General features: G+C 35.3%; 1 protein-coding gene across 1 annotated transcript in view; it reads left to right on the forward strand.

Moving 5' to 3' along the window:
• sl (small wing phospholipase C gamma 1) overlaps positions 1-27649 on the forward strand; it is a 546737-nt gene that overhangs the window by 158954 nt on the left and 360134 nt on the right. Inside the window, exon 13 of the mRNA XM_090398565.1 lies at positions 21670-21727. Coding sequence (XP_090254691.1) covers positions 21670-21727 — 58 coding nt within the window. The remainder of the gene's footprint in view (positions 1-21669; positions 21728-27649) is intronic.

Genomic DNA, 27649 nt, shown 5'->3' on the forward strand with positions numbered 1-27649 from the left:
AATTACCAGTTTTGTCACTATAAAATTGTGACTTTGTCAGGATAAACACAAAATATTAACCCTCTCATGCATGAATTTTTATATTTATTTATAAAAAATTATAATTATGATATAGTATCATTTAATTACAGTATTACCATGAATTCATTAATTTTGCTAAATTTTTTTGCCTGTATATGTTAAAAATTATGTCCTCATCTGAGGACGTAATTTTTGTCTCATATGAAACTCTTATGCATGAGAGGGTTAATGTAACCTTAGCAGCTGTAAACTAAAAAACTTAAGTCACAATTTCAAGAAATAATGTTATTTCAAGTACATATTGTGCATTACATAAAAATTTTATTTTATTTTATTTATTTATTTATTTATTTATTTGCATTGTGATGTATACTGTATATGACTAGTGATATTTCTGTTATATGATCATATCCTGCATTATCCACAAAAACTTCAAAAGAAAACAAATGATTGCAGACAGTTTCCTTTCCTTTTCTTCTTAATTCCAGCAACATCAAAGTAGCATTTCATATAATTATGAGCTACTGTTACCATATAAGTTTTTTTACAACTTTTTTTAAGTTTAATTAAATGTTGTTTTCAGAAAGGGGAGGAGAATGCAGGATGCAAACCCATGCAAAGACTATTTTGCTTGTGTATACAAATCAGTCTATTCATTGAACTCTTCAAATCTTGTTTACTAAGGATAATCAAGTTTCCTAGGTCCAAGAGCCCACAGCATTTTTCAGATGTTTGGGAACCACAAGATATTTTCTAAAATATTTAATTATTAAAGACACATACAGGTACATATAATTACTCGTAGAAGGCTAAGGTTTGACTTCATTTTTGCTGTTAATGCTTTAAAGTCTGAATGATATGATCTTAATTCAGTATGAAGATGCTCAGTCAGGTGTTGTTCATGAGGGCAGCATGATGGTTTGACTTTACGAACTTCATTGCTCAGAAATTATATGATATTTTTGTCAACCTTCAGAATGAAGGAAATACGGATATGACAAGAAACGGCAAGGTTGTACATGAAAATTGTGAGAGTGTGAATGTAGAAAGTGTGAATGATAGTATAAATGGTTTCTCAGAGAACAAAAAAGATGAGATAGATGCATTGAGTGAGATCGCGTTGTTGAATAGTGCGATAGAAAGAGCAAAACAGCAGCTAGAGTGCATGAACAAAAGTAGACTGAATGAACCAACCAATAATAAAAGGTATGACAGGAAAAATAGACGTATGAATGTGAACATGAACAAAATGAAGGATAGAGTGCTGTATGGAGACTCGTTAGTACGAGGTGTGTTAGTAGAGGATTTGATAAAATCGTACCAACCTGGTGCGACCATAAAGGACGTAACTGAGTCTATTAGAGAGCAAAAGGAAAGGGTGAAAGAAATGATTGTTGTGGCAGGTACGAATGATTTGAAAGGAGATAAAATGGAAATGATAGAAGACCTGAATGAATTGTTTGAGGTAGCAAAAGAAAAGAGTGAGAGAGTTAGAATGATTAGTCTTTTGCCACGGTATGACAGTGAAATGTTTAAAAGGAGGGCTATAATTGCGAATGACTTTATGCGTGGGTTATGTATGACGAGTGGTGTGGAATTTGTGGATGTGTGGAGTGAGTTTGATGGGCGAAAGGATCTATATAAGATGGATGGCTTGCATTTGAATGGTTACGGTGTAAGAAGACTTGAGAAAGTGTTGCTGAATGTAGTGGATGTGCAAATTCAGGGAAACTAGATTTGTTAAGGGGGGGGAGTAGAGATACAGTCCTTATGGAGGTAGTTGAATGTAAGAATGAATATAATATGCCAGAGCAAATAAGGACAACAAATCTGAGTGGGATAGTTAATATAAGGCATCAAGGTAGGGTTGGAGCTAATGGGGGTCTTAAATTCATGTACACTAATACTAGGAGTATTAGGAACAAGAAGGAAGAGTTTTTGGCCATGGTTGGCACTTCCAGACCACAGGTTATAGGTATTAGTGAAACATGGCTGACTGTAGATGATATAACTAGTGGGATTGAATGTGATGGGTATAGTGTGTTCAGGAATGACAGAGAGAATAAAATGGGGGGAGGAGTATTGTTGATGATAGCTGATGAGCTCCAGCCAAGGAGAATAGAAGTTGAATTGCAGGATAGAGAAAAGAGCACATTTGAGGCCATTTGGTGTGAGATTGTGGCTAGCAGAACTAAATACACAATTGGGTGCTGCTATAGACCAGGTGATGGAAAAGATGGTGGTGACAGTATACACAAGCAAATAGAAGAAATGGGTGGAAGGAGGATGATTATTATGGGAGATTTCAACTATGGTCGCATTGATTGGAGTGAGGAGAGGACACACGGGAGGAAGGAACTGGATTTTATGCGGTTATTAAGGGATAACTATCTGCGACAGCATGTAATGGAAAATACTAGGGGTCAGAGAGTGCTTGACCTAGTAATTACATCTGAGGATTTGGCTGTAACAAATATGACCACATTGCCACCAATCGGTGAGAGTGATCATAGAGTCTTGACTTGGGAGGTGGCTAAAGGTGTAGAATTTTCAATTAAGACAGGGTACATGTGGAATTATCGGGCTGGAAAGTATGACAAGCTTAGGAGTTTGATTGGTTCAGTGCCATGGCATGTACAACTGCAAGGACTAGAAGTTGATAGTGCATGGGAGGTAGTTAAGAAGTGCTTGCATGAAGCAATGGCTGACTGTATACCTAGAGTCCAAATAATAAATCAAGTAGGGGTTAAATGGATGAATAACACCATTAAGCTTGAGTTGCAAAAAAAGAAACAACTATGGAGGGAATTTAAGGAGAAAGGTGACCGGCAGGCACATGAATGGTATAAAGCGCAGGCCAGAAGGGTGACGAGTGTGGTAAGAAAAGCAAAAAAGGATTACGAAAGAACATTGGCCATGCAGGCTAAAGAGAATCCTAAACAGTTTTTTAGATATGTAGCAAGTAAAAGGAAAAATGTACATGGCAGATTGATTTTAAAGAATGCCGATGGTAGGGAGGTAACTGAATCAGTTGAGATAGTTGAGTTACTGAGTGAGCACTTTGCAAAAGTATATCATCCAGGTGGTGACATTGCAGAAACGAATAAACCAGTAGATTATACGGGAATTGTGGTTAATGAAGTGGAGGTGAGTAGTCTATTGCATAACCTCAATGTCAATACATCTGTGGGATTGGATGGTATACCAGCTCGTGTTGTACGAGAAGCAGCTAAAGAATTGTCAGTACCCTTGACCATTTTGTTTAATTTGAGTCTCGGGTCTGGGTTAGTCCCGAGCGGGTGGAAAGAGGGGAAAATAGTTCCACTGCATAAAGGTGGTTCCAAGACTGCTGTTGTAAATTACCGACCGATTAGCATATCAGGAATCATTGTCAAGGTCTTAGAGAAATTAGTCAAGAAAAGAATACAGGATTGGATAGATGGAAATGGGATATTGTATGGGGGACAACATGGTTTTGTGAAGGGTAGATCATGCCTCAGTAACTTGCTCACGTTTTATAACACAGTGACGGCTGAACTGGATAGGGGTAATGGGTTTACAGTGATACTACTGGACCTTGCCAAGGCCTTTGATAGGATACCACATGGAACCCTAATCAGTAAACTGGAGCAGATGGGTATAGATATAGGGTTGGTGAGATGGATAAGAGGGTGGTTGAAGGAGAGATATCAAAGAGTGGTTTATTCAGGAGTGGAGTTTAAAAGACGTCTTGTGACTAGTGGAGTGCTACAGGGCTCTGTTCTTGGACCACTGCTTTTCAGTTTGTTCATCAATGATATTGGAAAGGATCTGAGAGGAAGTGTTCACTTGTTTGCTGATGATGCAAAGTTGGGTAGAGCAATTGTGAGTGCACAGGATGATTTGGATAGTTTGGAGGACTGGGCTAGGAAAAATGGATGTCAATTTAATGTGGCAAAGTGTAAGGTTATGCACTTTGGGGTGAAAAGAATAGCAGCAGTATATCGCATTGGTGGAACCATATTCCAGGAGATTGATGAGGCCAGGGATTTGGGAGTGTTGGTGGATATGGAGTTGAAGTTTAGGGGACACATTGCAAAAGTAACTAAAACAGCTCACGAAATCACTTGGCTTCTGAAAAATACTTTAACATGCAGAGACGAACAAGTTGTTGTTCCTCTGTATCGAGCCTTGATAAGACCCCATCTGGACTTCTGTACCCAGCTATGGGCACCAGGGTTTCTTCGTGATGGGGAGGAAGTGGAGAGGGTCCAGAGATGAGTGACCAAGATGATAGCAGGTCTGTGGAATGAACCTTATGAGAATAGGTTGAAGATTTGTGGGTTGCAGAAATTGGACGATAGGCGAAGGAGGGGTGATATAATTGAGACATTCAAATTACTGAAGGGTTTTTATAAGATTGATCCAGAAGATATATTTGAAAATATGACTGGTGGTGGGAGGACTAGGGGCCATGCATGGAAGCTGGGCAAGAGCGTGGTTGACAAAGGTGTTAGAGCTAGGTTCTTTACTTGGAGAGTGGTAAATGAGTGGAATAAGCTTCCAGAGTCTGTTGTGGGTGCTACGACCGTAAATGAGTTCAAGGCAAGGTATGATAGATACTGTGTGAATGTTGAATAGTTGTTCTTGACATGATGTTAGGGCCTCCCTCGATGAGTCTGTCGACCCCTTGGAGTTTCCCGGAACAATAATAATAATAATAATAATAATAATTAACTTTACAGCAGTAAGTTACTCCAGAAATCAATTTTAAAACACTCCTGTCATAACACAATGCTTACAGAGTAAGGTAAGTGATACTGCTGGATACTGGCAAGTAATGATTGGCATTAATCACATATCTCATTGGTGCCTGTCATGCAAAACAAAATATTGTATTCATGATATATTATATTGTCAATTCAAATTTTCTTCATTTTTTTTTTTTTTTTGTATTTGTTTGTATTATGTGAAAAATATTGTTTACATGTATTGCATTTTATGTATGTTATTATGTATATTGATATGTCTGTGGGAAAAAAAAATGTATTATGAATTCTTGTCCTTTATGGCAAACACAGTAAAAACCAAAATTCCTCTTTACATCATACAAAAACCTGGTATGAAAGAAAATTGAAAGAAGCCTGTGAAATTCTGATTAACCACCCTAATCTCAACAATAATGGTGGCATAAAAATTCCAAGAATTTGGATGGCACATATTCAGGCTACTTAGTTTCCATCATACTTTAGGACTTTAAGCAATTTTCAGCTTTTATTGGAAACTATTCCATACCAATTGGTTGAAATTTATATGTATCATCACATAGTTTTATATATCATCATCATAATCAAATTCTGTACCCTCAAGGAGGTGTACAGGATATGATAGTACTACATGAAAAATTTACATCCTTACTAACTTCCTATCTACAATTTACCTGCAAATCAATCTGTTACTTGTTAAGACTCCAACATTATCCGATCTTATATTTCTATCTTCTAAGGCACTTTGTACTGTATCAATCCACTATATCTTGGACTTCCTCTGTGTCATTTTCTTGTTTTGCTAATATTTCTTGTTTTCTTGTTTTGCTAATCTTTCCTTGCCCATTCTGTTTAAGTGACATACCATCTAAGATTAGCTTTGCTAACGCTTTTCTGGATGCTGACAATGTCTAGTTCTTTCCTAATATCCTCGTTTTTAATATGATATTGCCACTGATGCCATCTGTTCACGATTCTAATCATTCTCAGCACTCTCATATCTGCGGTCTCTAGTCTTTGGTAAAGTGTTTTAGTTCTGACCCAGCTCTCTGATCCATATGTTAAAACTTTTTTGAACACTGTCTTGTATACAGCTAATTTAGTGTTCTGACTAATTTCTCCCTTATTACATATGAATTTATTTAACTGACTTCCTACCATACCAGCTTTGTTGATTCTGTTGTCTATTTCCATATTTGATTTATCATCTTAACTAAAAATCGTTCCTAAGTAGCTGAAATGTTTTACTTGCTTCACAGGTTCTCCGTTCACAACACAGTTGACATTTTCAACGATTCTACCTATTTTCATTGTCTTTGTCTTTTTATTACTGACCTTCATACCATATCTATTAGAACAGTTATTCAATTTAGTCAGGGAATCTTGCAAACTTGTAGCGGATTTATTTAGAAGTATAACATCGTCCGCATAAAGCAAAGAGCTGACATTAACATCTCCAATTTTGATATCATGTTTAATACCACTTTCCTTCATAACGTGATCCATATAGATAATGAATAACAGAGGGGATAATGTACATCCTTGTCTCACACCAGATTTAACATTAAACTATCTTCCTGTACTTCCTTCAATTCTAACTGCTGACTTACAACTCAAATAAAGATTAAGTATTGCTTGATATAATGCCCCATCGACACCATATAACTGTAGCGTATTGAATAGCTTCTCTCTTGGTACCTTGTCATATGCCTTTTCCTGATCTACGAAACTTAAATACAGATCTTTGTTATATTCCACGATTTTTCAACTATTTGTCGTAAAGTGAAATCTAATCCTGACAGCCTCTATTTGGCCTGAATCCAGTTTGTTCTTCACCAAGCTTTTCCACAATTCTTCTCAACTGTTTCTCAAGTATACTTGCATAAATCTTGCCAGGAACACTCAGTAGGGATATACCTCTGTAATTCTCACATTCAGTTTTATTTCCCTTTTTATATATGGGGTACTATTAGAGCTCTACTCCAATCATCAGGAATTCATCCCTCTGTCCAGGCCTTCTGAACTATGCAGTGCAGTCACTGCACTGCATAGTTCAGACTTTTATACCACCATACTTCACCATTTCTGGTCGAATGTCATCTACTCCTGCTGCCTTTCCACATTTCAAGCCTTTGATGGCTTTTTCTACTTCAAGTATGGATATGTATTCCAGACTGTATGCCTGTTGAGTGTTTTTTACCACTCTGCTTGTTTCATTTAGCAATTTTTCGAAGTAATTACTCCATACTTCAAGGATATCTTTTTCTCCCATTTTCATGTCACCTTTAATCTCTAACTCCTTTTACAGCACTCTTTTCTCCATTTCTAATCTTCAACAACCTCCAGAATATCTTACCCCTTCTTGATATTTATTTTCTATATTCTTGCCAAAGTCCTCCCATTAATTTTGTTTAGCTAGTTGAATCAATCAGGGTATTCTTCAATGCTTGCCACTGAATCTCCAATGTTTGATTCCTGTTCTCAGACTCTTTCATTTTTTCTTCAATAATCTTTGTGTATTTTAGTCTACAGTTCACATCTGAGAGCTGCTCAACTTTTATTCGCTTTAAAACTTTCTTACATGTTATTCTTTTCAATATGAAATTCAGTTTTATCCTGCTCAAGACTAAATAGTGATCACTATTTAGTCTTGAGCAGGATAAGACTTCCTCTGTACACTCTGGTTCCTGCATCAGGGAGAAAACATCTGTCAACAATAATATAGTCAATGAGACTTTTCTTATTCCTAGCCTCTTCTCTCCATGTGAATTTGTGCACATTTTTATGTTTGAACATGGTGTTAGTAATAATCAGTCAATGTGCTGAGCAGAAATCCAACAGGTATTTGCCATTATTATTAGCTTTGCTCTTTTCTCCAAATTTTTCCAAAATATTTTTGTATGTCTCACAATCATTTCCTACTCTGCTATTTAGATCCCCAACAAGGACCAACTTTTCCTTTTTCATTATTAGTGTAAATGGGGGGGGGGGGACTATTTTATTTATACTCTTTGGTATCTCTTTATCTCTGTAAAAGCTCTTTATGGATTTCTTCTTTATGCTATACTGCCTTCTTATTCTTTGGACACCAGAAAATTTATTTGATTAGAAGCTGTGCCACTGATGTGCATTTTCTAGTTATAAGAAGTGTTAAATGCATCCAGTAATGTTCCTATTACATTCAAATTATCCCTGATTAATTACTATCTGCAATTGCGGTCTACTCTCTATCCTTTACTATCCTTTCTCCTGGGTTTCCGCTAATAGATTCTAATATTTTTTCGGAACAGCACATCAAAGAATTAAATATCAGGTGACACTCTATTAATATTTAACCAACAAAGTTAATTCATATAAAACAATTTACACTAAGCTTGCAGTAATAGAATAAATCATCTCAATTCAGATCTATATAAATCGACTAGTTAAATTCCTGTATTTTAGTCATACAAATTATATCACACATTTAAGTAGGTTTTCTATTATAACACAAATCATTTACACTGAGCCTTGGTGCATGTTACTTAACTGTTAACTCTTAAATATCGAGCACATAGACCATATCTTTTATGTACAAAGGCTCCTTCCCTTTTATGCTGGGAATATTCTATAGGCAAATTTCACCAATTTGGCAAACAGTTACACTCTGACGTATTTCACATACAAATTCCTGACTATTATTTAACTTCTAATCTTCAACTGTTAATTATGCCTATTTTGATCAGCCTCTACCTTACAGTCCACTAATAAAAGATCCCTTAAAAACTCAAAGAAAAATTGGAAAAACAGATACACTCACTTTGGTGGTGACTACCCTCTATTGATCTGGCTTCACACTGGAGTTCTGTTCCTTTTTCTTCTGTGTCAGGTTTTCGCTCCCTGTTTGTGCCGGCGATAGACTTGTTGATGGCCTGCGGAGTCAGTATCTTCCTGGGACATGGGCGGAGGGTCTTCAGATTACGGAATAGTTGCATGTGCGTCGAAGGCAATGGAGCAATTGCCTTCCACTTGAAGATTCCTATTCCTTGGACTATAGCTCCCAGCGTAGAGTTGTCATCAGGGGTCTATTCATTGCCTGGCAGATCGGCTCCTCTCATCCTTCCTTTAGGCCTCTGGCATACTTTCTCCAGAAGTCACGCTTCCGATGGCGTACATTTGGCAGATAATTGCCGACCGACCAATGATCTCTGGGTCACCGATGAAAACTTCTGGAACTGAAATCACTCATTCGCGATCTTTTCGCCAACGTCTTTTATTTACTCACTTACGAATCCTTGCATGGAGACATGGGACCCTCGAACAGTTCGGTGAAAACCCTTGATCCTTTTCTCTGACTGACTCTTCCATTGTTTTTCTCTAACACTCCCCAAATCCTATTCGTTCTGGCAGCGGACATTTGTTTGAAGCTTTTGTCCGTCCACCTAGCACTGACCTTGAGCATTTCCATGTGGAATACACACAAAATTTTATGTCTTTATAAGGAGCTAAAAATACACTGTTTACTTGTGGCAAGGTATTGCCTTAATCTTACACCTTCTAGAATATTCCCTTATTTGGTAGAGGGCATATACAATTCCCATAGGGATTATTTACATTTAACAAACATCTATGTACAGGTTACAGTTCTTACTGGGCTTGACCTTGGTAAAATTTTATGTAAAAATGCCTTGTCTTTATGGAGCTACATAAATATTTTTACATCAGTTGCTTTCTCTAAAGCATAAAACAATTTCTCTACTTCTACCTTAGTAGAACCTTCTGTGGGACCTAGGCACAGATAAGTCTCATTGTCCAATTCCCCATTCTGATATTTGCCCACATCACTCTACTTGATACTGACTGCCATTCAAGAAGTTTAGCCTCATATTTTGTGTCGAATACTATGGCTACTCCTTCTTTTCCTTGATTGTCATTGCCTGAATATAACATTTTGTATTTATTGCTCAGAAAGATCTCACCAGATTTTGTCTTTTTTGTTTCAGTCACCCCTATTATGTCGATCTTGTACTTATCTAATTCCTCAGCTATCTCCATTTCTTTCCATTCAGGCTTATGTTGATAGTACCGATCTTTAACTCTGGTGATGTTGAATTGGGGTGTGCTTTCAGATTTGTTCCAGTAGCTGACTTTTCGCAGTTCCCCCTGGTTCCCTGGCGAAAATGACGGGGGCCTTGTTTAACCGGATGACGCCCCAGCTAGCATGAAATTTTGTCATGTTGTACCATCATTTTGTATATTGGTTTATGCCAATAAGAATACAATTTGGTCAGCTAAATCCCAAATTGCCAGCCCATCCTCATTCGTTCAGTATCCAGGTAGATACCCAACAGGGTGCACTACGAGAAGGTGAGGATTCGACATTAGGTCAGAAGCCCTGGTTGGTTCTCCGCATTCCTTTAAAGGCTATGTGGAGGTCTCCTCTCAGTTATACAGCTTTGACCCTTAAGCATCCCTTCTCCAGCCTAATTTAATTTCATAACCTAATAGATAATAATAATAGGACTCTAGCTTTGATGTAGTAAAGTTTTTTTTTCCCCCTCACTAGTGCTTAGGCCAATAATTGTTGTAACGGTTGGTCAGTAACTTTAGCAAACCATGTAGATTGCAGCTTGTTTCTTTGTATATATGTGTATGCTCCAGATGATGATCTTGATATGAAGGTCAAAACGTCGAGTGTTCATTTTGGTTTATATTAAAGTAAAGTTTTGCTGTAACACAGTAGTTGTCTCTATAATTTTTGATAAGGAATAAAGATAATTCTCAAAAATCCTTAATATAAATGTCCCTTGTCAGTTATTTTGAAATAGATTGTTAGGACACTGTTCTGTACTAAGTTCTTAAAAATAGAACCTCTACTTTTGGTTCGCTGCAGGTATGATGGGGGGGGGGAGGGGGAATTAATGTTGAGTATAGAAATAGTATTTTTAGAAAACAACAAAGAAATAAGAAATCAAAATTACCTAACGCCTATTTGTTCCCGTATAGGGAGTAGGCAGGGCCGTTTACCCTATCTAAGAAATATAAATAAAATGCCACAAAAACAAGAAAAATAAAATATAAATATAAACTAAATACTACAGATTCAGAAATTTAGTCATACCAATCAAATATAGAATTTCACTTATCAGTTATTTATATAGCCTATAACTGGCACGAATGTGTTAATTTTTTATGTTTAATTTCTGCATATATCTAAATATATTTATCTTCATTTTTTTATGATATTTATGGTCTTGATTCCTTTTGTAGTACACATTTGTCCATTTCTGAGATATCTCGGGAGCCTACAAAGCATTTTTGCTGCCTTCATTGATTTTTATCTTTTATATTCTTTCAGAATCTTTCCATGATATTTTGCTGCTTATATATATTTGTTTGATTTCTCTAAGCAAATGCAAAGAAAACTCTATGAACTCTTCTTTTATTTCATTTTCACTACTGAGTTATTCAACAGATTTCTCTCTCTCTGCAGGTGATTTCATTCCATGCTCTCACTCCTGATCAAAGCAGTCAGTATAAAAGTATATTCTTCAAATGTCTAGTCTCATTTTTAAATGCTTTTCTCCAATAATATAAGAATATTTGAGTCTTCAGTTTATATCTGAAAGTTGTTCAACTTTGATTATTTTCACAACTTCTATATACATTTCTTTTTCATTATAATGCCTATATTTATCCTTCTCCAAACTAGGTGGTGATTGCTTCCTGTTTAAAATATTCATGCAGTGTGTCCTTACTCAACTAATTGCTACAGTCAACAATAATGTGTAATCAATAAGACTTCTTGCTTCATGTATATAAATTTTTATATTGGAGCATGGTGTTCCAAGAAAAAAATGTGCCTAAATGACTAGATTTTTGCCTGCACACAAATTATTAATAGCCCTGCTCTTTTTAAATTTACTCAAATTCCTCTATTTATTTCCTGCTGTAACCTGCAGTGAGACTGCTCATATCAGTCTTCTTGAAACTGTTTCCAATTAAAGAAGTTTGTCTTCATGTAGTGTTGAATACAATAGCTTCTCACACAACATTAGTTATTTCAATATGTTATTTCAATAATTACTTGCTAGCTTCACATCTTTTCTATTAATGCTTATTACAGACAGCACTTGCCTTCTATTCTGTTAAGGTCATTCCAGTAGCTTACTTTACACTGTGGTTCTTTGCTGAAAATAGCAGTGATCTTGTAAAACTGAGACTCTGTCATACAGTTCTAACATCTGTCTATAGTTTCAGTCAGCACAGAACATACTTAGCTAAGATTACCAAAATTGCCATTCTCATTTGTGTAGCATCCAAGAAATACTTATTACAGTTAGCTCTCATTATGGTAATCTCATAGGAACCACAGAACAGTTTGTACAGTGGAGAGTTTGCTATATACGGAGTTTCCTTTAGGAGGGCATTTTGTCTTTCAGACTTTGATTAGGACTTTCCTAGTTTGTTATAATGAGAGATGACTGCTGCAGGTCTTCCTGTGAGAAGATGAGGATTAAACATTTGGACAGCAATCCAAGGTTCACTACCACCACCTTTTTGTAGGCTTTGTATAAGAGTTTTAAATTCTTATACTTTGTAATTCAGCAAAGTATAAGAGTATACTTTGCTGAATTTGTCTAAGGTTATTTAAGAATTAGAGCAAAGTATACTCTTATACTTTTGGAGCATAAAACATGCATAAACAGGAAAGAATACACTGAAGAACTTTATGCAAAAAATGAAAGACCAACAATAATTGAATTAGAAGAGCAAAATGAAATCTCAACAGAAGAAAGAGGTCCTGAAATACTAAAGAGATTAGGACTTTCTAATTAAGTAGAAACAGCAATTAAGGAATTAAAAAGTGGAAGGAGTGGATGGAATGCCAAGCGAAACCCTAAAACAACTGGAGGACAAAGGTATAACAGAAACATGGAAACTATGCAACCTCATTTACAAAACAGGAGAATGGCCTAAAGATTTCACAGAGAGTATTCTTATTCCAATTGAAAAGAAAAGCAATCCTACCTTGAATACAGAACTATAAGCATACTCTCTCGCATGCCTCTAAAGTACTGCTGAGAATATTAAATCAACGATTGGATAATAGAATGGAGTATTTTTTGAGGGATGGTCAGTTTGGATTTAGAAAAGACAGAGGAACTAGAGATGCAATTGGAATAATGAGGGCCATATGCAAAAGTAATATAGAAGTAAATAAAGAAGTTTATATATGTTTTGGTGACCTTGAAAAAGCATTTGACATGGTGAAATGGGAAACTGATGGAAGTGTTATGCAAAATAGGTTTAGATTAGAGAGATTGAAGGTTAATAGCTGAATTATATATGAACCAGATTGCCATAATAAAGACAAATTAGAAAAAACTAAAAAATGATGTGTGATTGGCAGCGGTGTAAGACAGAGATGCTGCCTGTCACTGACGTTCTTCAATATATTTGCAGAAGAAATGATAAAAGAAGCATTTTGATGTAGAAAAAAGAGGAATCACTATTGGAGGAAGAACAATACAAAATATTAGATTTGCAGACGATCAAGCAATATTAGCTAATAGTAAAGATGAACTACAGCACCTAATGCAAAAATTTGAAAATATATGTAATAAGTATGGTATGAAAATTAACACAAAGAAAAAAAAAGTAATGAGAGTCTCCAGGAAATCAGGAAGTGTTAAGGTAATGATGAATGGAGAAAGTGTAGAGCAAGTGAGACAATACAAGTACCTTGGTAGTATAATACAAGAAAATGGAAAATGTGACATGGAAATAAAAGAAGGAATTAACAAAGGAAAATATGCATTTTATAGCAAGAAAAATTTGTTTATTAATAAAATGAATAAAAATTTAAAGAAAAGGCTTATTAAGTGTTATATTTAGAGTATGACCTTATATGGGTCAGAAACATGGACAGTTGGAAAGAAAGAACTCAAATGTTGGAGGCATTTGAAATGTGGTTATGGAGAAAATAAAGTGGACTGAAAAAATTACCAATGAAGAAGTATTACAACAAGATGAAGAAGAAAGGAATTTACTAAAGACCATAAGACAAAGAAAGCATAACTGGATAGGACATGTATTAAGAGGAGATGGCCTACTGAAAAGAATGATAGAAGGGAAAATTGAAGGAAAGCGACCAAGAGGAAGGAGACCACTAATGATGCTTAATGATATGACAGGCACAAGAGAATATCAAAAAAATAAAGGAGGAAGCAAGAGACGGGGGAAATTGGAGGAAGAGAATTTGCTGAGGTATACCATTGGACCTGCCAAAAGATAGAACACTAATGATGATGACTATAAACAAAGTATCAATAGAAAAGTGGAGTTAGAGAAGAAACGTTGACAAAATTTGTTACTAAGAGGAAGAAGACTAAAACAAGCAAGAGCCTGCTAAATAAGACCTATAGGATGTCATATGTGATTAGGAAAAGAAAGGAGTGTTGCATTCAGCTAAACACAAATATAAACTTCATGAATGGCATACAAAACAACAGTGATTGAGGAAAAGAAGGTAGTAATAACTGTAGCACTCAGCACTGAACACAAAGATAAGCTTCTTGAATGACAGACAATTTCAAGTAGAGTGATATGGACAGATTTCAAAATGGGAAATTGGAAAAACACAGGAAGCAACACCTAATTCCATATGCCTACCTGAACATTCAATGCCATCAGCTTAATTATCTGTTCATCCTCCCTTCTCCCACTCTTTAAGTGAGCAACTGATGACACATGTTTGGGAGCAATCATTTTCCCATTCCTGCATGGTAACTGTACTACATCAAGTATATCATGATGGAAAATTGAGCAAGCAGACAGGCTCACTTTCTCTTCCTTAGCAGAATTCAGTTCTTCAATAGTCAGCTCATCTCTGATCAGAAATGCGATGAATCATGTGACAGTGTATTACCCAAGCTGCCACAACTGCAATTCCTAAAGTATCAAAGGAAGCACAGAAGAAAACTTGGGGTATTTATCCTGCTCCAAACTAGATGATGATTGCTTCCTGCTTAAAATTTCCATGCAGTGTGTTCTTAACTGAATGTTACTGTCGACAATAATGAACAATCAATAAAAAATGTTATCCAACCAAATCAAGATACCTCATAACAGAAAACCTCATTGTTTTCATGCGTGCTTGAGCAAGACATATCCATTGTCAGAACCAAAAGGAATCCTAGCTAATACACATCTTCCATAATATGAACAACCAACAGCAAAGAAGTGTGGGATGAAATCCAGAAAATTAAGGGCAGATATATCACCTACCCACTTTCTTTACTTGAACATAATGGATGCACAAATGCCAACACTCTCAGGGGTATTTTTGCTCAGACATGAGCAATATCTTCTTGAGTCCTTGCCCGAAAGTGCAAAGCTGAAAAACAACATATATTGCAACTAGGTCAGCTCATTTCTCAAACTTTCACCATCTGCTTATCCCCTACACTGATTACATACAGATCATCAGACAACTAATTTTTATCTTAGTTGCAGTTCTAGATCAACAACAAGCTCTATCAAATTAAGTCTGAAAGTTGTTGGCACATGTGGTGCTGTTTTCACTGTTATGCTGTTGAAACTGCCACCAAAGGGAGAAGTTCATTGGCTATCATCAATAATATCCCCCTCACCCACCCTGTTCTTTCCCTCTATCCTCCCTGAACACACTATACCCTTCACATTCTATTCCTGCTAACTAAATCATCTTCTGTCAGCCATATCTCACTAATACCAATAAACTTCTCCTTGTTCCGAATGCTCCTTTCATTAGTGTATATAAAGTGCAAAAACCCCTTTAAGCCCATTTTTGGCCTGACGTTTTATTATATTAACTATTCCATTCCGATTTGTTATCAGAAGTACTAACTTAGGCATGTTTTGCACATTCTTGCACTTAACTGCCTCACTGGTATCTGTGTACTCACTGACTAGCCCCCCCCTCCAGCCTGCCAAAGCTCTAGTTTTCCTGATTATTCAGCAACACTTTTTCCAGACTCTGAACACCAAATCCATTCACATGCAAACCATCCTTCTTGTAAGTTTCATTTGTCAAACTCACTCCACACATTCACAAATTCCACATCATTCCTCCTGCATAACCTACACAGAAACTCATTTGCTATTATGGATCTCTTTCTCAGCTCAACTCTTTCATATCAAGCAACAGACTCCTATCTTAACTCTCTCACTCTTTTCTTTTGCTACTTTCAGTAACTCTTTCATATCCTCCCTTATACCATACTTTTCTCCTTTCAAATCATTCATTCCAGCCAAAACAATCAACTCTTTCACTTCATCCTTTTGTGCTCTAATAGCTTCGCTAACATTGTTAATTTTGGCACCTAGGGAGCATGGTTTTATCTCTCTCTCTCTCATCAATTCTATCTCTTATGATAGAATCACCTTACAAGACTCTTTTCTTAATTTTGCCTTTTCTCTTAGTCAAGCATTCCTTTCTCTTTTCATGCACTTCTTTCTTTCTGTTTTCAGCTGATCCACTCACCATATATTTCTGCAAAAACTCCTGCTTACACTTCATCCGACGTATCACTCAGCTTAAACACACTATCTTTGTCATTATGGTGAACTCTTCATTCTTTACATCCATCAAACTACTACTATTTTTTCAATCACTTTTACTCTCTCTCTCAGTTATGTCACTTTTATTCTCTTTCGATACTATCTGTTACACTATCGCACACGTTTTCACATGTATTCTATTCCATCCACCACTTCAAGCTCATAATCTGACCCTCACTTTTGTAGCATTTTTGGTCACACTGCTATCACTTTCAAACCAAAGTCAACTCACTCTTGGTAGTGCATACATCTCACAGACGTTGCACTGAACCTAGGTCCTCTAATTGAATTCTTTAAACAGTGATGCCTTGGACACCATTGTTCTGCTTTGCATTGGTGCGATAACTACACTATGTAACTTACCGTGCAAAATGACTATATTGACTATATTTAAATAAACATTTTAACTAAAATCAATTTACCTCCAACATACAATCAAGTTCCAACACAATATTTAACTAATATCACTTTTTTTTTTTTTTCTAAATTAAACAACTTAACTTTCAAAGCTCTTCAAACCCAGGCCTGTTACAATATGCCACCTATCTGCATATTTGGTATATGCAGATCTTTTGCAAGGTTAATCCAGTTATTGGCATATCAAAAGATGTTCCATAGTTTCTATTTGACTACACTTAGAGATATCTAAATCTTTCATGTAACTCCTTTTTTAGGGTTTTCCCATCTTTTAGTACATAAGCCTGTTTGTATTCTAAATATTGCAATGTATATACTCACCGGTAGTGGTAATGCTACAACTGATAGTCTCAGTTTGTGGGCTCATTTTGAATGTTTGAATATCAAGTGATTTTGGCCAAAGTAGCTAATGTTTTATTAAATGTACCTGTAGAAGACCGAAAACAGGTGCATTCTGGCTGGATTTTGTCCATTTATTAGATGTCTGTGATCATTCAGCCATAGTAAATGTGTTTCACTGTGTTTTCATTGAAGAACAATTCTTCTAATAACTTGTATCAGTGAATGAACTGCTAAAGATAAATGACCTTTGTTAGCTTTAAGCAGCTCGTAATTTATCTTCAGCTCCCATTTACTAATTCATTAAGTTTGGAGGTATATTCATTCATACTGGGTACATACACACACACATTGTAGTAGTAGAAACATAAAGAAAACAAAGAGTGCTGTCCTCTGTTTATCTGCAGCTAAAACTCACTTTCAACAGGGCAAGTTTAGCTAAGATGTTCCTTACAGTAACTTTAGCCTTTGCTTTTTAAAATGTCATGATCATGTTAAGAGTGACATCTAGATATTGATGCTTTTGATTTTTATTTTCCATGTAATATTTACTTCTCTGTTAGTCTCATGGTTTTTTAAGTGAAATAGGTGTACAGGTATCCCTTGCTTAACACGGGATTTGATTAATGTGCTGAAATTAATTGTGGCAATCCCTTGATATATGGCAAGAGTTTTGATTACATGCCTTTAACCCTGTGGAACTTGCAGCTGATCTGACAGATACATGCAAATTGTTTAATATAAATATTCCTACACAATTCAGTATATAGCTTGGTGGTCATCTGTGCATTCATATGTTACGAGTGATATTCCGCACTGTTTTTTTGCTGTCAGTTTGGTTTAACACGTTATGTAAAGTTTTGTGATATTTCATAGTAAATTGTATCTAAGAAATACTGCGACCTCCGATGTCAGTATAGTATGGTTTAGTTGTTTTTTTTATTCTTTGTTCAATAATTTCTAGATCATAACTGAAAATAAATAAACCATCATGTATTACTGAAATAGAGAGCCAAAGGCTTATTTATCATACATGTTCTCTAGGAGATGTGCTTTACATTTTAGGAAAATACTAAGGAAAGTGATCTGGAGCTTACTCCACCTTTACTATGAGTTGCCCATAAGGTTGCTTATGCTTGCATCTGCTGAAACTTTTAGTTTCTATATATTCAGCACAAAACTTTAGTGTCTATATTCAGCTATGAAATAATGTTGGATTCAATATCCACTTAATTTGCACTATCATGTATTATATTTGCAGTGTTTTTTCTTTGTGTTTTATTGCTTGTTTGCTGAGGTCTGGAGAGTCATTCTGCTTGTTATCATAGAATTTATGCCGATAAGAAAAAAACTAAAACTGTTCAAATGACTCTTGATAACTTCTTTTGATAAAAAAATTGCAGTAAATAATGTAGGTACAAGTATTTATTAAACATTTACTTTGCATTCATTTTTATCTTTCCTAAAAGAGTACCATATAAAAATAATTATTAATACAGTAATCGATCATGGACGAATTGTAATTTTTACCATTGATTATTATATCTGATTAACGTAATTTTGATATATGCGGTAACATCGAGGAATTAATTAACTGCGTTAATCGAGGGATACCTGTACTTGGATTTTGAATTGTAATGAGAAATCTCCTTAATAAAGTATAAGGTTTTTTTTAGAGCTAATGATACCTTAAATTGTGTTAAAGTTATAAGCTTGTGTTGCAGTAGTTCAGTGCGTCATGATCATGTGTGATTTAGGATCGATGATAAACAAGTAACTTATATCATCTGGACAACAGAATAGATATAGGAGAAATTCCAAAACAGATGGTATCTTTGTTTGTTAGTTGCAAGAGAGAGGTAAACATAATGTTATTAGGATTTGATATAGGTCTTTGTGTGCACGTGCATACGTGCACAACTAAATGGGGTGATGAAACTAAGAAATACAGTTATTGATAATTTCTCATTTGGACATTGACAGTATGCCATTCAGTGAAGAAGGACCTCAGCATTTTCTTTGAAAAGATGTTCAGATTTGTGGGAGCATGAGTGCAATAATTCATTGTCATTCCAGAAGATCCTCCAGGTAGTATCGATAATTCATGTTTACCAAGTCAGACTTTGTGACATTTTTTGGATATTCAATATGGGACTGCTTTCCAGAATGCATTTTATGACAGATTGGCATGTTTAACCATAGTAAGATAACTTTCAATTACATGGAATTGAATTGACTCCTGATAGCAATAAAAGTTACTCTTTATCCTTTGGAGATTTTACTAAAAAACTGATTTTATAAATAGATTTAAATATGGTTGAAAAAAGAAATTTCCTAAGGATATGAGTAGTGCATCCAGAAGTTAGTTACATGAAATCACAGCTTCTGACCTAATGTCCAATCCTCACCTTCTCGTGGTGCACCCTATTGGGTATCTAATTGGATACTGAAGGAATGAGGATGGGCTGGCAATTTGGGATTTAGCCGACCAAATTGTATTCTTATTGGCTAAACCAAAATAAAAAATGATGGTAAGACATGTCAAAATTTCATGCCGGCTGGGGCGTCGCCCGGTTAAACAAGGCCCCCTTTGTTTTTGCCAGGGAACAAGGGCGAACAGCGAAAAGTCAGCTACTGGAACGAATCTGAAAACAAACCCCAACTCAACATCACCAGAGTTAAAGATCGGTACTATCAACATAAGAAGCCTGAATGGCAAAGAAATGGAGCTAGCTGAGGAATTAGATAAGTACCAGATCGACATAATAGGGGTGACTGAAACAAAAAAGACAAAAACTGGTGAGATCTTTCTGAGCAATAAATACAAAATGTTATATTCAGGCAATGACAATCAAGGAAAAGAATCAGTAGCCATAGTATTCAATACTAAATATTAGGCTAATCTTCTTGAATGGCAGTCAGTCTCAAGTAGAGTAATGTGGGCAAATATGAGAATGGGGAACTGGACAATGAGACTTATTTGTGCCTATGGTCCCACAGAAGGTCCACTAAGGTAGAAGTGGAGGAATTTTTTGAGGCTTTAGAAAAAGCAACTGACACAATGAAAAAGGAAAAGTTGGTCCTTGTTGGGGATCTAAATAGCAGAGTAGGAAGTGATTGTCAGACATACAAAAATGTTTTGGGAAAATTTGGAGAAAAGAGCAAAGCTAATAATAATGGCAAATATCTGTTGGATTTCTGCTCAGGACATGGACCTGTTATTACCAACACCATGTTCCAACATAAAAATGTGCACAAATTCACATGGAGAGAAGAGGCAAGGAATAAGAAAAGTCTCACTGACTATGTTATGGTTGATAGTGATGTTTTCTCCCAGGTGCAGGACACCAGAGTGTACAGAGGATTTGAAATTGGAAGTGATCACTATTTAGTCTTGAGCAGGTTAAATTGAATTTCATATTGAAAAGAATTTCATGTAAGAAAGTTTTAAAGCAAATAAAAGTTGAGCAGCTCTCAGATGTGAAGTTTAGACTAAAATACACAAAGATACAGAAGGAAAAATGAAAGAGTTTGAGAACAGAAACCAAACCTTGGAGATTCAGTGGCAAGCCTTGAAGAAAACATTGATTGATTCTGCGAGAGAGGCATGTGGTGAGGTTGTCTGCAAGGATAGAAAAATCAGAACTCCATGGTGGACCCAGGAAGTTAAAGAGGCAGTGAAGGAAAAGAAGAAAGCATATCAAAAGTTCCTGTCAAATAAGTCAGCTTGTGCTCTTAGAGAATACAGAGACAAATGCAAGAATGCTAAACACTGTGTAAAACTAGCTAAACAAAAGTCAAGGGAGGACTTTGGCAAGAATATAGAAAATAAATATCAAGAAGGTGACAGAATATTCTGGAGGTTGTTGAAGAAGCTTAGGAATGGAGGAAAGAGTGCTGTAAAAGGAGTTAGAGATGATAAAGGTGACATGAAAACGGGAGAAAAATATATCCTTGAAGTATGTGTTCATCCTCTAACATTCCGTGTTTAAAATGTAAAGTTTCATTAGATATTTTCAGTTTTTTGCATTTATCTTTCTCTTTAGTCTTAAAATTCATTTCAAAATTGTCCATCCAGTTCAATTAACTAACAATATCAGAATGCAAGGATGACTGGCATTTGTTCTCTGTAATCTTCAGACTGGCAATGCATTCAGCTTTTCCTCTGAATAAGAAACAACAGTAATATAAAACACTTTGTATCAGTCCTTATTTGCTAAATAACATAATTCTTCAAAATTGAATGCATATCTCAAAAAATTTATGGTGGAAAAAAAATGCAAATATGGCTTACAGACATCTGAAAAATATGCACTATAGCCTGATTGCTATTGAGTTTCAGAACCCTGCTTAGATTGCGCTATCTAAATCAGTCACTGTTTATATATCTGAATTCATATATATATAAATTTCTATATCATATAAATCTATTTATATTATATTATATAAATCATCTCATAATAAATTTCTCTCTCTCTCTCTATGTAATACTATTTTTTAATCATTAAAATGAATTTTTTTTTCTCTTTTACAAAAGTTAAAAGTGATTTCTGTTTTCTTTCAGCATAAAAAATTGCCAGAAGGTACTGATGAGCGCTTAGTATTAACAAGAAATGATGAGTGTAGGTATTATTTTTATCAACAAGATATTAATTTTCTTAAGGGAAAAAAAAAGTAATGAAGGCCAAAGAATTGGACGATAAATGTGTTGTTAGAAGGATAACACTAGAATGCATTGTATTTTGCATCTGTGTGAAGCAGAAACTTTATGCCATTCCTCAAAATTTTGATTCTGAAGAATTAAATAATTTTAGCATTTGGCAAAATGACTAAAAGTCAGTTTGGTTAATGTAAGGAATATTTCATGCCACTCTACTGAAACAAGATTGGTGTGAAAATCAGCATTGAAAAGATAAATTATAAATACTTGTATATACAGGAAAATGAAATATGGATTGTTTTGTAAATGATTAACCAGTAGAGCAAGTATGTTTTACTGCTTAAGCATAATTCTGAGCAGAGAGAGAGAGAGAGAGAGAGAGAGATTAAATATGAATATCCGAATTTGATAAGATTAGTATTGATGGCGAAAAAATGGGAAAAAAATGTATATAGATAGAAATTGGCAAAAACACTCAAATATACCAGTATACAAAACAGCACTCAAATATTAACATATGGATTGAGAGGTTGGCTATGAATGAAATAAGCCTTCAGGAAAATTATATGAATTAATATAATTATATAATTATAAATAATGATATATTAATATCATTATTACAGCCAAAACCATATTAGAAAAATGAAAATGTTAGTAACTTCATGAACATTCGTGACAATGTAAGCAGAGATAATCTGAAATGTAGTCATTTAAACAAAATGGGAAAATAAAGTTTTGATGTAAAATATGGCATACTACTCTCTAGTGTGTAGAGAAGCATAGACTGTCTTTTAAGTGCAGCATCCCATTGTCTCTTATTTCTACATTGTTACAAGATATACTGCAACCTTCTAGCCACTAGCCATTCATAGTTCAAGTTTTATTCCAATTAATTTATTTTTCCTTTCATTTCTTAGAATATCCTTTCTTCCTATCTATCTCTTGAAAAAACAAATCTACAGATATCCAAAAGTTTTTTACACATAAGGTTGGCTTCTTTTTCTCTTTTAGACTTCAGTTATAAAAAGCTCTAAAAACAATGACAGTTTTTCTCTATCTCACTACTTATATATCATAGTACGGAGGCAAAAGGTTTTAGCAAAATTTTAAAGTTATTGTATCTTGCATTAAGCTCTCACACCAGTTAAATAATATATTGAATAATACAGCATATTATTTAACATGTTTAACATATTCTTTATCTTTTGATTCTTGAATGAAGATAAATCAATCAAACTGAACAGTAGACTGATACTCAGTTCTTATGCCATGCTATTCAACCTTTACAAACAAAAAAAGTTTATTTATGCTAATGGCATCCCAGTGATCTGATTAATTACACTGGTGTCCAAAAAACTAAGGACAAACTACATTTTTACCTGTATATGAATAAATTTTCATGACTACAGCCATATGTGGACATAAATTATTTCCAGCATGCCAATAAATTATATTACACAAAAAATGTGTTTTAAATTTCGCACAAATTGCAATACATCTTTGGCAAAAGTTACAAATTTTTTAAGGACGTAGTTGAGGAATTAATGTACAGTGCTTACAGTAAACTGTGTAGAGACATTTAAATATGGAATATGTCCATCCCCGAACTGTGACGCAGCTCTCACGATGTCATACCATACTTAGCACCAAGTGATTCAGGAGTCCTTGAGGCAAACTAGCCCACTTCTCCTTCAGAGCAAGGATAAGGCCTTGTTTGTTTTCTAGAGGGGAATTTTGAATAGCAGTTTGTCTCCCTATTGCATCCCCAATGTGTTCTGTGGTGTTGAGATCTGGGGAATGTGTTGACCACTTGATTCGATTAATATCCTTGGTCTCCAGAAGTATCTCCATTGCTCATATACAATGTAGTGGCATTGTCAACCATAAAAATGAATTCTTCACCTACAGCAACACTGAACAATCAAACATGATGTTAAAGAACTTTATTGCAATATCGTTCACCAGTCATAGTCCCTTTTTTCTAGCACTTGTAGCTCGGTGCATCCGTTATGCATAATGCCTCCCAACACCGTATCTATCCCTTTCAAGAACATTCTCGCAATGTAAGCAGTACCACTTTCATACCAGATCAAGTGTTGTCTAGAATCGGAGGAAAGAGTAAAATGACTCATCTGTAAAGAGTACATTACCCTATTAATGTTTAGTCCAATTTTTATGGATACAACACCACTGAAAACTTGCTCTACAATGAGATGTGGATAAAGGAAAGCAGACTACAGACCTTCGGTCATATAGGCCTACTTGCTGCAGTTTGTCAAGATATCCGCATACCTCTGCTTGAATAGAGCTGACCTGCGGTGGTGCAGCAATTATGTTTTTTGCTGTTATAACCAAAAATCTGTCTTCATGTTCTATAGTAGAGCAAGGATGTCCTCTTAGCAAACATCTGGAACATATTCCATTGGTTTGAAACCCTGCCTATAGCCTGGATACGATGCTATATAAGATTTCAAGCTTTCCAGTAATTCTTCCCCACATGAAATCATATAGATGTCTTTTAGACATTACAAGACATTCAAGTTTGCAACTTTATTCCTTCACGAAAAAAGCTTCCTTCAAACACGATTTGCTTAGTTTAGCATTTTGCCTTTAATCCTGTTGAGTGCTACTATGTGACCTCTTTGCATCCGATTCGAAAATTTGAATGTCTACCCGATTTCTACTCGAAATTGTCAGTTACACAACTTGACAAGCTGATTTATATGATTTGCAGTTGTAATCTTCAGATATAGTGTTCGTCCTTAGGTTTGGGATACCTGTGTATATGAATGAACAGCTGTAATTGTTGGTCATATAATTCACTACTTATTATTATTATGTGACACCTCCAGGGAGTCCAAGGACTCATCGAGGGAGGGTACCTACTCTACAACTCTGTCTCCGCCAACTACAACTACACCAACATCATCTACTGCCCACCACTAGTATTTTCACAGACAACCACAAACATTCATGCCCATGGCTTGGATTCGAACCCCGCAGCCTTTTGGCTGCAGATCGGATACGCTAGCCACTCGGCCAGCCAGGCCAGGCCTTTAAGAAGTGTACAAGTTATTATGATAGGTACTACATGAAATGTTTACATTATTACTAACTTCCTTTCAGCACTTCAACTTGAAATTAGTCTGTTATCTGTCAGAATTGCAATATTGTCAAATCAATCAAACTAGATCTTTGCCTTCTACTGGATCTTTTTCCCTTACAATCATGGCATTGAACACCTGTTTTGCTGACCTGTCTTTTTATTTTGTGACCATATTATCTGAGATTAGCTCTTCCCACACATTCTCTGAATGCTAACAGTATCAAGTTCCTTACTAATGTGCCATCCAGTCATTTCCAACTTTTGGTGATCCTGTGAAGAAAGACTCTCCATTGGTCTATTGTCTTTTTCTTAGTAAACTTCTTTTTGTTGTCCATCCAAGTCTTTTGCAGTCTTCCTCTCCTTCTCATGCCCTCAAGCTTCCCCAACATAATTGCCTTTTCCAGTGATTCATTGCTCACGTAATATTTGCAAAGTACATTACCTTCTGTTTAGTGATCAATGCCTCCAGCGAGCATTCTGTCTTTATATTTCTTAAAGCCTTTTTTTATTAGTCATTCTTGCAGTCCACAGGATTCTTAGCAATCTCCTCCACATCCATAATTCAAATAAATTAATTTTCTTTCTATATTTCTTAATTCTCCAGCTTTCACATCCATACATCAACAATGAAAATGCCATTGCTTTGACAATTCTAACTTTAGTGGTCTTAACATCTCTATCCTTCATAATTTTTGTCAGATTTTGACAGATTTTTTCTCCATAGACTATCCTTGTTTTAATTTTATCTTCACATTTACCATCATTTCATATTCTAAACCCAAATAAATCATAATTTTCATTCACTTCTATTTTATCTCCCTCAGTCATAAATTCATCAAAATTGTCAGAAGCCATCAGTTTTGTTTCGCTGATGTTTAAATAAGCCTGCCTTTTTGGTTTATCTCTTAACCAACAGAATTAACCACTCCTGATCCTCCCTAGTTTCTGCTATATGGGTTGTATCATCTGCATGTCTTAAATGATTTACTTCAACCAGTCTTCGTCTGAATCAGCCATTCTCTTAATATATATATATATTCATCTTTAATATGATTCTGCCATTGATGCCATCTGTTCGTCCTATAACTGTTCATCCTTTTCTCCTATAACTCTCGTATATGTGGTCTGCAGTCTTTGATCAGCTGTTTTATTTCAAACTCGCTCTTGGATCCTATCTTGTATATGTGAGAACTGAATTTTTGTTAAAACTATCATTTTATTACTATTGGATATTTTATTTCTTAGCGGTGTTTATTTTACTATAACGTTTAACATAAATATTGCTCTTTGTAGGTTATTTTACCTACTTGATAATATCACCTGATTACAAGGAATTTCTGCACTTTAATGGTTATTAAGAATTATCTAAATGCATGTCGCATACTCCACAGCATTGGGGTTTCTCAGTTTACCGAACGTATACAGTATATAGTATAATCGAAGTACTCATATGTACACTTTGATTTGTTTGCCAGAAACTCAGATTTTTCATCGCTCATACAGGAAAATCAGCCAGGGGAAACAATTTGCAGGGAAAAAAAACACTTGAAGAATTAAGTAGTAGTAGGGAAGACAGTGACTCTGTGTAGCACAGTAGAATACAGTGCCCTCCTGCGATGAGTCCTTGGAGGTGTCACGTTATAATATTAATATGATCTTATATACAACTGGTGTAGTGTTTTGCTAATTTCTCTCTTAAATCTTAACTTCATTTGTTCGACTTCTCACCATACTAGCTTGGCTTATTCCATTTATTTTTGCCATCTTCCCTAAAAATTGTGCCTAAATAGGTGAAAATGTATTTTACTTGTTCTGCATCTTCTTCATTCAGTATGCAGCTGATGTTTTCAAGATTTTTGCCTAATTTCTTCTTTTTATTGCTGATTTTCATGCACTTTATTATAGAAGTAATTCAATAATAAAGTGCATGAAATTATTGACTGCACTTTATTATAATAAAGTGCAGTCAATAATTTTCAGACTCTTTTCTTTTTCCTCCAATAATATTTCTATATTTGGGTCTACAATTCACCTGTTTGATTCATTTTTAAGACTTTTATAGATATTTTTCTTTTCAGTATGAAAGTTATTTTTCTCCTGCTCAAAACTAAATGGTGATGACATCCTTTCCTACTTTGCTGTTTAGATCTCCAACAAAAACCAACTTTTTCCTTGTCAGCAGCTTTCTCTTTTGACTTGAAAAATTCATCCACTTCTTCCTTAGTTGAACCTTTTGTGGGACTACAGGCATAATTAAGTGTCATTGTCCATTTCCCTAGTTTGATGTTTCCATGCATCACATCACTTGAAATTGTCTGTCATTCAAGAAGATTATCTTTGCATTTACTGTTGAATACTATTACCATCCCTTCCTTTTCCTGATCATTATTGCCTGAATATACTACCATCTTGTAGTTATCGGTATCATGATTATTAACATCTATAAGCCATCTTCTGTATCATGGCCTGACTTGGTTCTTCCTGCAGTGTGGAACATCCCACAATGTATGCAGGGATTTTATTTATTTATCTCATCAGGGCTATCACAGCTCTCTCACTGCCACCCTAACTATTTGATGGGGTGAGAAAAAACACCGTGCAATGAAGAAATTTTGTGCTTGTGTTTCGGCAGACGTACTATGTATCTTAAGGTTCTTTAATTATAACCAAATCTGCTTAGAGGTGGGAGGGAATGAAACGCCTCTTATAAAATACATAGAAGTATTCATTTTTATTCAGGAATAGATAAATTTTTACTATGTCTGTTGTTTCCGAAGA

This window comes from Typopeltis vanoorti, chromosome 9 (genome assembly GCF_054136105.1).
Source record: "Typopeltis vanoorti isolate ZY-2024b chromosome 9, IOZ_Tvanoo_1.0, whole genome shotgun sequence".
In the NCBI taxonomy this organism is placed as follows: Eukaryota; Metazoa; Arthropoda; class Arachnida; order Uropygi; family Thelyphonidae; genus Typopeltis; species Typopeltis vanoorti.